This window comes from Oryctolagus cuniculus, chromosome 8, assembly GCF_051225735.1.
Source record: "Oryctolagus cuniculus isolate XC-2025 breed Fujian yellow rabbit chromosome 8, ASM5122573v1, whole genome shotgun sequence".
Taxonomy (NCBI): domain Eukaryota; kingdom Metazoa; phylum Chordata; class Mammalia; order Lagomorpha; family Leporidae; genus Oryctolagus; species Oryctolagus cuniculus.
The window spans coordinates 141,684,738-141,695,748 of record NC_142874.1 but is presented as its reverse complement, the minus strand read 5'-3'; the positions used below and the strand labels follow the sequence as shown (position 1 = coordinate 141,695,748).

The window sequence follows — 11,011 nt, the reverse complement described above, 5'->3', positions numbered from 1 at the left end:
TCAGCTCAGTACATAAAGGAAATGATAAGAGACCAGAACAATGAGATTCCAATACGATAATGGCAGAAAGGTGCTTTCTGTTTTAGGAAAATCAAAGCTTCTAAATGTGAGAGGGTCATCCTATTGCCTTCTCCTGTTTGTAACTACACATCCCATGTTTTTAGACTAAAGTAAATGAAATCTGGAGCTAATCCATTTAACAAAGAAGATGTGTTGTAGGAATATTACTTTAAAAATGCCTTGTGAGATTCTAAAACTAAAATGCTGTTTTAGCACTGAAATGTTTCACTGACACAGAGCTGTTGGGGCTTTAGCATCTGACTGATTTTATTTTGGGGGCAATTTTCAGCATGGGCATATAGATGGGAAACATTATATACAGAGAAATCAAGAACAGAATTTATATTTGTTGAAAGTGGGACATAGAGATGCCAAGCAGAATTGATCACGTTGTGTTAATCTGAAAAGAACTTCAGGAAGTGAGAATTCAAGCACAACAGAACTAAAAGTAAATAGATCAGATATTCTCTCCATTTGAAATTTCTTTTTCTTTTAAAAAATCCTGATTGTTAACTGATACATAAAAATTGAACATTTATGAAGCAACTTGTGATGTTTGCATGCATGAATACATTGTGTAATGTTCAGTTGAAGCCAGCATATCTGCCTTCTCAAATGTTTAACAGTTCTTTATGGTGGAAACATTCAGTGTTAACATTGAAAATTTGAGTTCAATCCTTTTAAGCAACATAAAGCTTCTTTCTAATTCTGTACACTGATGTCTAGTACCTTCCCACCATCTTTATTAAAACTACTTCCTTGGGGCCAGTGCTAGGCATAGCAGGGAAGCCTTGCCTGCTGTACCAGAAACCAATAAAGGTGCTGGGTCATGTCCCGGCTGTTCCATGGTTCCACGTGGGCCTCTACACCTTCAGGGAGGGCCAGGAGGAAGCTCCTGGCTCCTGGCTTCAGATTGGCACTGCGCCTGCTGTTCTGGGAAAGAGTCAGTGAATGGATGACATCTCTCTATCTTTCTGCCTCTGCCTCTCTGTAAATCTGCCTTTCAAATAAATAAATAAATAAATCTTTTAAAAAATAAGAAACCTAGCAGGTGTTAAACATACTTGTTGTGTTTCCAAAATTCACTGCGCATGATCACTTCTGTGTTATGGTACCTTAGCTTTTAACTGAAGGAACCATCTGGAACAATATCAATGTTAACTATAACTCATTTAAAATAAAAGCACAAAACCTTTCAGCATTATTCCAACCAAACGTGTTAAAACTGTCATGCTGAAACTCCATTGTCCTCCAGAAAGGGAGTGTTCCAATTTCTGGATCTTGATCATTTTTCTTGGTGCTTGTGTTCAAACTGTCGTCTGGGTGTATTGGATTATTTGAATACAAAATGGAGAATAGTAACATGACTTGAAACACTGTTTCTCCTATCAAATGTCATCTCTTAAAATAGCTTTCTTTGCACAAACATCCAATGATTGTGTGTTAAAATAGCTAAGGCTTAAACTTATATATTATTTTTCTGAACAGGTGCTATGAGATTACAAGATGGAAACACTTATCCAGAGCATATGAGGAGTCTAGGGATCACAAACAGAAACCCACACCAGTGCCTTGTGCCTTGATCAAGTACTGTTCAAGGAACATATTTGTCAGGTGTCCATGGTTCTTGTGGGAATTAAGTGCAAGAAAGGGTTTAGACAGGATGCAGACCTACACACAAAAACTAAGAAGGCATAATGGGCCGGCGCCGCGGCTGACTAGGCTAATCCTCCACACCGGGTTCTAGTCCCGTTCGGGGAACTGGATTCTGTCCCGGTTGCCCCTCTTCCAGGCCAGCTCTCTGCTGTGGCCCGGGAGTGCAGTGGAGGATGGCCCAAGTGCTTGGGCCCTGCACCCCATGGGAGACCAGGATAAGTACCTGGCTGCTGCCATCGGATCAGCGCGGTGCGCCGGCCACAGCACACTGGCCGCGGCGGCCATTGGAGGGTGAACCAACAGCAAAGGAAGACCTTTCACCTTTCTCTCTGTCTCTCTCTCTCTCACTGTCCACTCTGTCTGTCAAAAAAAAAAAAAAAAGGAAGAAGAAGTCATAATGGCCCATGGGAGCCAGTACGCATTGGTAACCATGAGTGAATGGAAGGGAAAAGGCACACAGGCTCAGGAAGAATGCAGGCTTTGTGGTGCATGTGTTGTAGTGACAGGAGCTGGGGACAGATCAGGGAGGGAACAATGGCTGCCTCAGTGTAGACTGTGTGTGTGCACAAGGCCAGCATGGGTGCTGTCCTATAGTGAGACCTGGTTGACCTTGACCTCACTCACTGTTGCACATGGTTACTCTTATTATCAGAACATCTGCACCAAAATTACCATGGACTCCCCATTGCTGGAGACCTGCTTTCTCCCTCACAGTTCCCTCTCAGCGCCCCCTCAGCTGACCTTCACATCCAGTCTTACGTTCACTGCAGCTTATGGAAACTCAGGAAACGTGGTGAATATAATCTCCAGTTAGTACTGGTCCTTGGAAGTGATACTGAAAATGAGTGTATCTCAGTGTGGGCTCTTGAGCTCAATGTTTTGCTCCATGGTGTTTGTGGACTGCCCCTTCCCACCTGAACTGCAGTTAGATCAGTGCAGCTGTTGTGACCCCAGCTCTTGGTGGATGGGGAACAGGAGTCTCAGGTCAATACCCCAGTGCCATGCGTGTGAGGATGGTGGTCCTTCCTGAGCTGTACTCATGGAGTGACCCTAAACTTGAAGCAGACATAAATGCTTGCCTTAACCCAGTGAACTCCTTTTCAGAGTGAATCTCAACTTAGTGTAGGTAACTGAACAGACAATCTAGGTGGACACATACATCAACATCAGGGCTTGACGTTCCCTAGCAACTTTTGCTTTCTGAAGCATGTGTTTCTCCTGAATATTTCTACGACTTGGAGGTAGTTTTTCCTTTGGAAAGTGTTTGGTTTCCCACAGTGCTAATTGCAGTTCAGTGTGACCCAAAGATGTAGCAAATAGGAAAGAGATGTTGTCACAGATCTTGGTTGCAAGGACTTTATTGAGATAGAGGAAAAAAAGTTAATGTCAAGTTCCTGGAGTAAAGGTGGTTCTGTTGAATGTGTGAAGGAAATGATGAGTTCATTCTTCATCTCTGCCTACTCTCATGCAACAGAAATTGAAAGCTTCAGGACCCCAGACCAATTATGAAATTTAACCTCAAGACAGTCACAGCCTTGTTTATAATGGCAGAACTGTCTTAGCAGTCCTGGAGGTCACAGTGGTGGTGGGGGTCTGGGCAGTCCTGGGGGTCTGGGTGGTCTCAGCCATCCCAGGGTGTCTCGGTGGACCCGGCGGTCTCGGCGGTCCCGAGGGTCTGGGTGGTCCTGGGGGTCTTGGTGGTCTCAGTCGTCCTGGGGGCCTTGGAGGTCCCGGGGGTCTGGGGGGACCTGGGGGTCTTGGTGGTCTCAGTCGTCCTGGAGGCCTTGGAGGTCCCGGGGGTCTGGGGGGACCTGGGGGTCTTGGTGGTCTCAGTCGTCCTGGGGGCCTTGGAGGTCCCGGGGGTCTGGGGGGACCTGGTGGTCTTGGTGGTCTCAGTCGTCCTGGGGGCCTTGGAGGTCCCGGGGGTCCGGGGGGACCTGGGGGTCTTGGTGGTCTGCACCGTCCCGGGGGTCTCAATGGAGAACCTAGCGCACAGAGAGAGGGTCTGGAAATGAACACAGCAATCAATAAAGCAGAGACTTTTCCACACTGAACTGAGATGTTCTTGTCTTGTGTGGGCTACATCACAGCGAGCAGCAGGACGAAACACACCCAGCCACTGGAAGTTAACAGACACCAAATGTTGTCACAAACACGATGTGAGACCCATTCTCTTTGTCTCTTTGTGCTCCTGACCTTGTGAAACACATCTGAACACAGCTTTAGCTGGGTCTCCAGGTTCTCAATGTTTCTTACTAAGCAGTGTCAAATGTTGTCCTCATAACTGGATTTATGCATTTGACCCATGGTGACTTCCCTTAAGACTCTCCAAATTTGAACAAGGCTATTTCACGGACGTATGCTGGAATAAGCAGTCTTTTTAGGAGGAACATCTCTTAGATTCATTTGACTTCCAATTGTGTTCTATTTCATTTTATTGGTTTGCAACATTTTGTATTAACTTGTAAAACATTTGTACCCTGTGGGGTATACACATTAACTTAATGCATTCACAGAGTGTACTTGGATCCAATCGGCATTCAGCCTCTGTAGTAGCCTGGAGTTCCTCCACTGTGTAAAAAACATTCACTGCTTTCCATTCTTTCTATAGAAATGCCAGATCATTCAGATCTACTGTTGCCCTACTGTGGAGGGGAACACTAGGACCTAATAAGTGGACGTACCTGTTGAATGGAAACCCTGTTTGAAAAAACTCCAGTCTATGAGAAGCTAAGCAAATTCAGCAGAGAGACTAAGCCCTTTGAAGACTCAATTCCAGAGCCTTCCTCTGACCCTTCCTCTTTAGTTTCTGTAGCTCTTCCATGTTGGAGTCTCTCACCTGGATCCTGAAGAGCAGAGGTTTCAGCTCCTGCAAAGGAGATGGCCATGACCTGGTCTCCTGCATCTGTCCCCTCCTGGTCTGGAACCTCATCATCTGTTGGTGCCACAGGCTCAGCCTTGGCCTGGAGTGCCACCAGGACAATGGCAGTGAGGAGGGTGATGGTCCTCATGTCTGGGAGTGAGCTGGAGGCAGAAAGAGCAGGATCCTGAGTGTGCTGTGAGTGAGGAGGAGATTTGTATATATAGTGCTAGGAGCAGGCTCTGTGACAAAGGCTGCAGTCAGAGATGGGGTGCCTTTGATCGGGAGGGGAGGGCTGCCCTTGCCCTCAAAGCGCCTTTGAAGGTGCTCTGTTCTCACCACCTGTGTTATTGCAGGCATCTGTGTCTTTTTGCTTCATGCTGATCATCAAGATAATGGACTGGATATTTCTCCTAATTCCCATCTGCTTGAATATTTACTGAAGAGCAATAAAAAGAAAACAAAGAGTCATTTCATTTGTTAATTTCTGGGACCAAAGTTTCTTATTTTCGAAACAAAGAGCCTGCTACTATTTTAGTTTTAGACACTGAGGTCATACCTGGAGCCCAAGGGCGAAGAGTGAAATTCTTTAACATGTTATATGGTGTAGCCCTCCCCATGGAGGAGGAATGAGTTTGTGGGGTGTTATGCCCCTTTGGGTCAGTGTAAAAGAAAAAACTGCTGTCATTGTGTTGCTGTTGTCACTCGCTCATTTGGACTCTAGTTATAGAAATGTTAAAATTGCCAGAAGGACACTTGCCTTTCAACCAAAGTGCATATTCTCAGTGCATCTCATGATATGTAATCTAGATTCAAATCTGCATTTTGACAAATCGCAAGACAATTGAGACTAATGGCTCTATACTTTTCCAGGATCCATGGATTATTTTTTTTGTATTCATTTGAAGACTATACAGAACAAAAATCAAAAGCAAGAAAAAGTTGACATGCTATATCTGCCATTAACCTCAGTTCTGTTCTCAACCATCAGTCCTGCTCCAGATCTAACATGGTACATTTACAGATTTTTCCGCTTGTATATTTCCTCTAAGGCAAGAACTTGAACACTTGTACATGGAAACATTTAAATCCCGACGCTAATTTTAATTGTCTAATATTCTTTTACCATTTACATAAGCTATCACCTATATTTGTGCTGGTATGTTTTGCAAATTTGTTATTCTTGAACTTTTGTGATAATAAGTACAGCAATTTTCTGCAACATGATATCCAAAGGTGAAATCTAGAAGTATAATTTTTGGTCACACTGTGTATGCCATATATTTTGGAAACATTATTACATTGCCCTCCACAGAGTTTGTCCCCAGTACCACTTAAAACATTACTTATTTGTCTAATTTCTCCCATGCGCTGTTGAATATTTTTTAAAACGCTCTGTTATTACCCAATTCATATTGTATCTTTTTCCTGCTTTGTGCTATATGGCATGCTCTGTTCAAAATACTTGATGTCACAGACTCTCTGGCAAATCAGAGTCCTTTCAACAGATCTCTCACCAGTAAATCATAACTCACTTGTAGCAATCTCACTTGTAATAACAATTTAACTTTTTGTCTTTGCTTAATATTTTATATCATGCTTTTTTAAAAATGTTTTTCATTGTTTTAGTTCATGGAAATAGTTGAACTTGCAGAAATTGTCTCTTAGTCAAGAAGCAAACAACTCCTTGACATGGTTGGTGGAGCACTTTGTCTAAAATATCTTTGCTCCTATTTTATTATTTTATTTTTTATGTTATTTACATAAAGGGAACAGGCCTTGTGTATTTCATACAGGTAGTTTTAAAAACCTAATATTACTTCCCACTCTACTTTCCTTCCCTTCTTTTACCATTCCTCCTCTTTCTTTTCTTATTTTTTTCTAATTTTTACAGTGATGTACTTTCAATGTACTTTACAAACACAAGATTAACCGCCCCCCCCACTAAATAAAGAATGCAACAAATAGTAAGTAGGAAAACAATGTTTTACCTTGGGTCAGCAACTTCCCCCACACCCTGGCTTGTTCACAGCTGTGTTTGCTGTGCCTTGAGAAAAAACAGGTCTCGACTTTTTGGAGCCTCTTGTTGGGTTCCTGATCTTGGTGGCTGAGACACTCTAACATCTGTTTTGTGTCCTTTTTCCATCTAAAAGGTAAAAAATTAGTTTCCCATTGTGTTTCCTTATGAATTACAGACTACATTTTTCTTAGTTGTTTTCTCTGAATCTTCACTTTTTAATGATTTAGTTTATTTATATTTATGGATGTTGGGTAAGTGTTATATATTCAGGAAATTAGTCCATATCACATATATACTATAAATCTTGCCATTATAAATTTTGTCATTTCTCTTTGGGCTTCTTAGATTTTGCTCTGTTGAAATCACGAAATTTAAAATATTCATTTTGTGATTTCTAGCTTTGTGTGTTGTAAATTTAAACTTGAAAAATGCTGTATTGTTTATGGAATGAACTTAGCTCTTACCCACATCTGGCACTGAAAGTCATTTCCCCTCTGAACTATTGCCACTCTCTCTGGGGGGCTATATTTTATCAAGGAGGTTTACAAGGATCCTTATCACTTTAAGGATATCTACAGATGCTCAGCACGGTGACAGGAAACATGGCCATGGGTATGACTAGGGGCGACAGATGTGCTCTGTGTGATTATTCCCCTTTCTCCTTGTCTCTGGGTGACACAGTATTTCCCAAAGCATAAGGACACACAAATACTGCAAAGTAAGCTCAGTGTCAATTCCCAATGGCCATTTCCTCTGATCTTGCATTTGGCCAACTTTTCCACATGTGGGCCTATTAATCTCCTTTCTTCAGAGATACTCAGATTCTGCTATCCCACAGGAGGTGCTGAAACCCAAGATGGACCACAGACTTGCGATTTCTTTGCTCTTACAATCTCCTGTGTCCTGGAGACCTTGATGCGCTGACCCTACAGGCTGCTATATTGTGATACAGGCTAGTGCACAATCATATCAACAGTACTCCCAGACAACAGTTCCTGGAAATAACAAAATCCATTTACTCAGTTATCATTGCACAAAAGAATTCTGACTGTTGTTTCTAGAAATAAGCTTCATGTGAAATTAGTCACATGTGAAATAAATAATCCTGGTCTGTGGCCTCGGTACCAAATCACAAAAGGATGGATTTACAAAAAATCTACTAAGAAGATAGTATAAGTTCATGTACAGTCTGCACATTTATGTAGACTGTCAGCAGCAAACAACTTATGGCAGTTAGCACTGCAGAATATGGAGCAAAAGCACATTTACTTTTATAAAATGTGGAAGAGTTTATGTGACATATAGGCTGTCAAGCTTTTCACAATTAAGAAAGTGATATAATTTTTAGGAATTTCTTTATTTGAAAGAGATACAGAGAGAGGGAGAGACAGAGAGAGGGAGAGGGAGAGGGAGAAAGAGAGAGAGATTGATTTTCCTTCTATTGTTCAAACACTAAATGGCTGTATCAACCAGGGCTGGGCCAGATGAAGTCAAGAGCCTGAAACTGTGTCCAAGTCTCCCACATGCATGGCAGAGACCAAAGGAGCTGGACCATCTTCTGATGTCTTGATGGCTACATTAGCTGGCAGCTGGCTCAGTAGTGGAACAGCTGAGACGCAGATAGGTGCCCCCAGGTGATGCTGTTGTTGTAGGCTATGTCTTAACCTAGAAGATTTCTTTTTGAACTACAAACTCATTTTCTAACTTCACAAGTTCTATTGATATGATTTTCTCTTGCAAGTTCCTTTCTCTCTTCTCTGTACTTCTACTCCTCACTCAAATACACAAGTGTACATTTCTATTATTACTGAAGGCGTTTTTTACTTTTCCCATCATAATAAGATTGCTGCAAAAGGTACAAATTGGAAGAAAATATTCTTTGAATTCTTGCTATTACAAATTGAGACTTTGGCTTCTCCATTATCCACATGAGTTTTTAAATATATTTTAAAGTACAACCTGTTTGTATTTTGAGATGTTTCCTTCATATGTAAAATTAATGCTATCTTTAAATTTCATTTTTAAGCTTGTATAAAAAATTTCAATGCCAAAAACAACAATAAAATCATTAGCATTACAGTAAAATGTTTAAAAATTTTAGACCTATAATTATGATCCATTGTGAAATGAAATTGATCACTTGGACTAGTGAGATGGCATTGGTACATGCAACCTTGATGGGAATGTAGTGGAATCCCCTGGCATATTTTTAACTGCACCATTTGAGGCAAGTCACCTTGAGCATGTCCCAAAGTGTAAATCTACTCCCTCTCTTATTCCCATTCTTATATTTAACAGGGATCACTTTTCAGTTAAATTTGAACACCTAAGAATAATTGTGTGTTAATTACAAAGTTCAACCAACAGTATTAAGTAGGACAAAAAATACTAAAAATGGGTAAAGTATTAAATTGTACATCAACAGTCAGGGTGAGGACTGATCAAGTCACTGTTTCTCATAGTGTCCATTTCACTTCAACAGGTTTCCTTTTTGGTGCTTGGTTAGTTGTCACTGATCAGGGAGAACATATCATATTTGTCCCTTTGGGACTTGCTTAATTCACTCAGCAGGATGTTTTCCAGATTCCTCCATTTTGTTGCAAATGACTGGATTTCATAGTTTTTACTGCTGTATGTTATTCTATAGAGTACATATCCCATAATTTCTTTATCCAGTCAACTGTTGATGGGCATTTGTGTTGGTTTTAGGTCTTAGCTTTTGTGAATTGAGCTGCAATAAACATTCAGGTACAGACAGCTTTCTGCTTGCCAATTTCATTTCCTTTGGGTAAATTCCAAGGTGTGGTATGGCTGGGTTGAATGGTAGGTTTATATTCAGGTTTCTGAGGAATCTCCAAACTGACTTCCATAGTGGCTTGACCAGTTTGCATTCCCACCAACAGTGGGTTAGTGTCCCTTTTTCCTCACATCCTCGCCAGCATCTGTTGTTGGTGGATTTCTCAATGTGAGCCATTCTAACCGGGGTTAGGTGAAACCTCATTGTGGTTTTGATTTGCATTACTCTGATGGCTAGTGATCCTGAACATTTTTTCATGTGTCTGTTGGCCAATTGGTTTTCCTCTTTTGAAAAATGTCTATTGAGGTCCTTTTCCAATCTCTTTAGTGGCTTGTTTGTGAGCCATGGCACCGGACCCTCTCCTTGTTCTATCTATATATACTCCAAGGCCTGTTGATTGTCCAGAACTACCTTAGACAGAATGTCTACAGATATAAGTACTTGCTGTAAAAGTTGGCCTGATGTGTCAGCCAGATTACCTAAAACAATGGTTGTGTTTTACAATTAGCTTCCTGTGGCACACCAGAATCTCCTAGTTTTATAATAGAAAAACCCACTAAGGAGTTCTCCTGCCAATATTAACAGCTCCCAGAAAGTATCAAAAGAAGAGGTATGTATAACATGTCTGCCTTAAAGTGCAGCAGTCTTGATGTGACAAAAGCAGAAGTTTTACTTATCTTTTTGTGTTTTGAAAAGGTATTTGAGATCTTTGATTGGCTCACAGGAGAAAACAGACTTATCTTTCAAGTACACCCGCAAAGACTCAAGAGGTTGAAGTTTAATCCTTGACAAATGTACCCAGCAGCACCTGACAAGGTCGCTTCCTTTTAGACTGAAATGGTCTGAAGTGGATCCTTCCTTCCAAGTTTTTTTTTTTTTAAACTTTTATTTAATGAATATAAATTTCCAAAGTACGACTTATGGATTACAATGGCTTCCCCCCCATACCGTCCCTCCCACCCACAACCCTCCCCTTTCCCACTCCCTCTCCCCTTCCATTCACATCAAGATTCATTTCCGATTATCTTAATATACAGAAGATCAGCTTAGTATACATTAAGTATGGATTTCAACAGTTTGCTCCCACACAGAAACATAAAGTGAAAAATAATAGATGATTTTTTTTTAAATGATGATGAAATCAGAGCAGACCTATTGTCATGTTTAATCCCAGTGAGGGTCAAGTTGGGAATTGATAATTTCTTTTTTTTTTTTTTTTTTTTTTTTTTTTTTTTTTTTTTTTTTACAGAGGATCAGTTTAGTATGCATTAAGTAAGGATTTCAACAGTTTGCACCCCCATAGAAACACAAAGTGAAATATATTGTTTGAGTACTCGTTATAGCATTAAATCTCAATGTACAGCACATTAAGGATAGAGATCCTACAGGAGGAGTAAGTGCACAGTGACTCCTGTTGTTGACTTTACCAATTGACACTCCTGTCTATGGCATCAGTAATCTCCCTATGCTCCAGTCATGAGTTTCCAAGGCTATGGAAGCCCTCTGAGTTCTCCGACTCTTATCTTGTTTAGACAAGGTCATAGTCAAAGTGGAGGTTCTCTCCTCCCTTCAGAGAAAGGTACCTCCTTCTTTGATGACCTGTTCTTTCCACTGGGAT

The 11,011-nt window shown here is 41.0% G+C and overlaps 1 protein-coding gene across 2 annotated transcripts; it reads right to left on the bottom strand.

Moving 5' to 3' along the window:
- Positions 1–3,058: 3,058 nt before the first annotated feature.
- Positions 3,059–4,773, bottom strand: LOC149125201 (uncharacterized). Of its 2 annotated transcripts, none has more exons than XM_089303250.1 (2): positions 4,556–4,773; positions 3,059–3,721 (listed from the first exon to the last, which is right to left on the bottom strand). In XM_089303250.1, exons 1-2 carry the CDS (start codon positions 4,649–4,651, stop codon positions 3,338–3,340), a joined length of 480 nt encoding a protein of 159 aa, XP_089159376.1. In that variant the 5' UTR covers positions 4,652–4,773; the 3' UTR covers positions 3,059–3,337. The 2 variants fall into 2 exon arrangements, with proteins under 2 accessions (XP_089159376.1, XP_089159375.1); XM_089303249.1 differs by having other exon boundaries at positions 3,059–3,701.
- Positions 4,774–11,011: the final 6,238 nt, after the last annotated feature.

Bases quoted from the DNA above. Each gene is read 5' to 3' on its own strand.
- LOC149125201 (XM_089303249.1), bottom strand. From the start codon at position 4,727: ATGAGGACCATCACCCTCCTCACTGCCATTGTCCTGGTGGCACTCCAG. The intron at 3,702-4,555 runs GTGAGAGACTCC...TCTGTGCGCTAG, and splicing joins CTCTGCTCTTCAGGATCCAG to GTTCTCCATTGAGACCCCCG.